The sequence below is a fragment of the Corvus brachyrhynchos genome, unplaced genomic scaffold, assembly GCF_000691975.1.
Source record: "Corvus brachyrhynchos isolate BGI_N302 unplaced genomic scaffold, ASM69197v1 scaffold122, whole genome shotgun sequence".
NCBI classification, from domain to species: Eukaryota; Metazoa; Chordata; class Aves; order Passeriformes; family Corvidae; genus Corvus; species Corvus brachyrhynchos.
Window position 1 is genome coordinate 473,017 of NW_008236778.1, and position 4,114 is coordinate 477,130.

At 62.9% G+C, this 4,114-nt stretch overlaps 2 protein-coding genes across 2 annotated transcripts in view; one reads left to right on the plus strand and one right to left on the minus strand.

The window, feature by feature from the left end:
- The window catches only part of MUC1 (mucin 1, cell surface associated), an 18,735-nt gene extending 16,272 nt beyond the window's left edge, over nucleotides 1-2,463 (plus strand). The window contains exon 6 of the mRNA XM_017727896.1: nucleotides 2,318-2,463. Coding sequence (XP_017583385.1) covers nucleotides 2,318-2,378 — 61 coding nt within the window. The 3' untranslated portion in view covers nucleotides 2,379-2,463. The remainder of the gene's footprint in view (nucleotides 1-2,317) is intronic.
- On the minus strand, nucleotides 2,354-4,112 carry SLC50A1 (solute carrier family 50 member 1; the record flags this gene model as incomplete). The annotated part of the gene is made up of 5 exons (XM_017727847.1): nucleotides 2,354-2,772; nucleotides 3,306-3,425; nucleotides 3,491-3,649; nucleotides 3,723-3,846; nucleotides 3,946-4,112. Coding segments are annotated over 5 exons (672 nt in total), but the record flags the coding sequence as incomplete, so codon positions are not given.
- Nucleotides 4,113-4,114: the final 2 nt, after the last annotated feature.

Consider the following 4,114-nt stretch of genomic DNA (forward strand, 5'->3'; position numbering starts at 1 on the left):
GGCCTCCAGGGACGCGGGGGGCTGTGGGCACTGAGAGCCTCGGGCGCTGCTGGAAGCCGCCCCGGGGGAATCACTTGGCTCTCCCGGGAAATCGCTCAGCTCTCACCAGTGTGAGGTGGGGGTTCGGGGGGGGTCTCTGTGAAGGGTGGGGTCTCCATGCAGGCCCAGTTCTCCCACCACTCTGAGGGGCTGCAGGGAACCCTCACCCCGTCTTGCCCTGCCTCTCCCTCCCTGAGCTCCCTGGAACCTGGCTCTGGAGTCGGATGCGGTACCAGGCCGTGCCCCAGAGCCCAAGCACATTCCCGGCTCACATCCCCGGCAGGTGGGAGCTGGAGGAGCTCATCCCATCCTGCTGGCCGGATTCCCGGGAAGGAGGAGAGGGACTGGCAGGGTGGAGCGGGCGACACAGCCTTTAAATCGCGGCGTGGTGTCCCCCCTGCCCCGGCAGCTCGAGGGGAGCTCCCCCGACTCCTCTGCCCATCCACAGCACCACACTGGGCTTCACTGGGAAGAGGGAGGGCTGAGGGGCTCTGTCTGGGGGGGGCCCCGCTCCTGGGGACCCCCATCCCTGCTCTCTGACCCGATGTGCCGGGACCTGCTGCCCTGGCAGCCGCCAGCTCCCCCAGCCAAAGGAGCTGGGGATTTTAATTAGCAGCTGTGTATCCTCTGCAGAAAGGAGCAGTTGGGAGCGGGAGGGAGGGTCGGGTTAATTAGCAGGAGCAGCTAATTAGCTGTTTCCTGAGCAGCAAAGGCTGGTGGGAGCAGGGTGGGAAGCTCCAGCACTCGCTGGCACACGGATGCTTGGGGGATGACATTGCCCTGGATTTGGCCACGTGGGGCCTTGGTGGGGTCAGGACCACAGCACAAGGACAGCAGTGCACTGACGGGGCTACTGACGGCCCTGTGCAGGTTACTCAGGGCCATCAGGGGCTACTCAGGGTTATCAGCGGCTACTCACAGCCAACCAAGAGCTCCTCGTGATCATTCAAAGGGGCTACACATATCCATCCAGCGGCTACTTGTGGTCATGCAGGGGCTACTCATGACTCTGCAGGCTACTCATGGCATCCAGCCCCATCCTGGGGCTACTTGTGGCCATCAGGGCCTACTGAAAGCCCTCTGCGAGCTACTCAGGACCATCAGGGGCTACTACTCGTCACCTAGGGGCTACTCACAGCCATCTGTGAGCTACCCATGACCCTGTGCAGGATACTCATGGCAATCCAGAGCCTCTACTCATGGCCATTCCGTGGCTATTCATGGCCTTCAAGGGGCTACTTGTGGTCATCCAGGGGCTACTCAGGGCAATCCAGGCCCTCTACTCATGGCCATCAGGAGCTACTCCCAGCCCATGTGCCAGCAGCCTGGCGGCAGCTCCTCCCTGCATGGCAGCGTCCGGGAGCTGCCTCCGGCCTGGCACGAGTGGCCACGTCACAGCCGCTCCCGGCACGGGGCAGCCGGAGCGACCGGTCGGCAGCCAAGGCGTGTCACTGGGGAAAGCTGCCCTTTCCCGAGGCTGTGGGGCCAGGCTGGGAGCTGCTCCCACTGCTGGGGGGAGCGGGGGGCTCCTCCCCACTGGGCCGAGTCCCGGGAGCAGCCAGAGCTCCACAGGGGCAAGACAGAGCACGCTGGGAGCTCGTCCTCCCTCCCTTGGCACCGCGCTCGGCTCGGCCCCGTCCCTCTGGATGGGTTTTTCCAGGCTGTGTGTGAGGTGTGCACAAGCAGCTGAGGCACAGCCACAGCTCCTGCCGACATCGCCGGCACCGCATCCTTCATCCCAACGGTGGCATCTGGCCGCAGTGTGGGCTCCTTGGTCCTGGGGTTCTCCTGCACGGGGTGGGGGTCACCTTCCACGAGGCTCTGGTGTCTGCTGTGTGATTTGGCCCCTCCTGCCTCTCCACAGAGGCACCGGCCCGATATCTTCATTCCAGATCGCTGTTAATTGGTTAATCGACGTAGGATCGATGCTTGATCCAGGCCCGCTCGATCCACGGGGGTTTAGCAAGGATTCCCATCGATTCCCAGTTCCTGGCATGGTGGCTGCTTGTCAGCTCCACCGGCTTTTACCCCCACGCTGTGAGGGGTGGTCCCGTAGCTCAGGGGGGTCAGAGCAGAACCCTGGCAGCGCTGTCTTCCCTGGGGTTCCCTTGTGGCCCCATCCCAGCCCTCTGCCCAACACCAGGGCTGATGCCTGGTGAGGGTTTTCCAGAGCCCAGGGGGTGTCAGGATGAGCCCCCCACCCCACGCAACCCCTGTCTCGCCAGTTAGCCACAAGGAGCTCCCAAAGCAGCTGTAGGGCCAAGAGCTGTACCATCCTCTGCAGCAGCACCAGGAGGGAGGTACAAGAACCAGGCACTGGGAAGTCTCTGATTTATTAAAAGGCACTTGAATCCGTACAAAAGAGACACCTGAGCCCCTGGAAGCCCCATCCTGGTGCCAGGCAGGGCCGTGGGCATGAAAAACTATCCTCCCACCCTGGGATGTGAGGGGCTTACGGCACCCCAAAGGCATCGCCGAGAGCTCCCCGGCCATTGCTGAAGGATGCAGGGCTGGAGGCAGGAGGTCCTTCCTGGTGTCCCACTGGGAGCGGCCAAGGGGACAGTGGCGGCACCCGGGGCTCGGCGGTGGGGCCAGCCCAGGCCAGAGTTGGGGTGCTCCTTAGGGGACCTCTCAGGCGGGCAGGGAGCTGTAGGGCTTGTCCTGCTCTGGCCTGTACCGCCGGAAGAGCCAGAACCGCACGAGGCTGGTGACGATCCCTGGCACGTTGGGGACCTGTGGGAGGACATGGGGGGAGAGTGGATGTACTCCTCCCCCTGCAGTGCCGGGGGACGTTTATTGGCCCCATCCCAGCTAATTAATTAAAATCAATAGTCATCGTGCTGAGCCTTGTCACCCTTGGCTGGGTGACACAGGCGGTGCTGAACAGAACCGGCCCCAAGCCAAGTGCTCAGCTGAGCCATGAGAGGGGAATGGGGTGGAATGGGATGGGATAGAGTGGAATAGGATGGGGTAGGATGGGGATGGGATAGGATGGGATAGGGCAGAGTGGGATGGGGTGGGATGGTTTAGGGATAGGGTGGAATGGGGATGGAGTGGGGTGAGATGGGAATGGGATGGGGCAGGATGGGATGGGATGAGATAGAGTGGGGTGGGATGGAGAAGAGTGGAATGGGATGGGGATGGGACTGCGTAGGATGCAATGGAGCAGGATGGTTTGGGACAGGATGAGATGGGATGGGGATGGGATGAGATGGGATAGAGTGGGATGGGATGGCACCCCTTGGTTTTCCACCACCCCAACCCACTGTGATGTAGGGGTCGTGGAGCTGCAGGCCATAGAGTGTCCAGCTGCTGGAGGCCACGAAGGTGGTGACGGTCAGGGGAAAGGACAGGCACCGTGTCGACTTGCTCCGGACAACCTTGGCCTGCAGGAACAAATGTCAGGCAGGGCCTGGGCTGGCAACCCCCAGCTCTGCCGAGCCCCACACACCAGGTCAGCCAGCGGTGACAGGTACATGGTGATGGTGAAGATGCTGCAGAAGAGCCCCAGGTGTGTCAGGCGCGTCCCCGTGTCAACCAGGATGGTGAAGTAGCTGTAGCCAGTGACCACCACAGCCAGGAGCAGCAGGACCTGCAGCAGCACGGAGCGCTGGGAGGGACAGCAGGGGGATGTCAGGATGAGGATCCCCCATCCTCCCCATCACCCCAGGCCCCTGCCCCACCTTGGCGGGGCTATAGTAGAGATACACCAGGATGTAGAGGGTCTGCAGAGCTGCCCCGATGGCGTTGACCGTGATCAGTGTCCCGTCCCCCTTCAGGCAGCCGTAGCCCAACCAGCTCAGGTTGCTGCAGGGACATGGCACAGGCACTTGGCTGCAGCCTGAGGATCTCCCCTGCCCCTCGAATATATGTGACCCCCCTCCCTAAGGCCCGACCCCGCTGTACTTGGCATCAGTGGTGAGGAAGGGCAGGAACTGGATGTTCTCCACACTCTTGGTTGCCAAAATCTGGCGCAGGTCAGACCTGGGGAGAGTGGGGGGCAGTGGCCTCCTGGGTGCCTGGCAGTGCTGGGGTGGGGGGGGGCTCCAGTCCCTGGAGCCAGCAGGCACAGCAC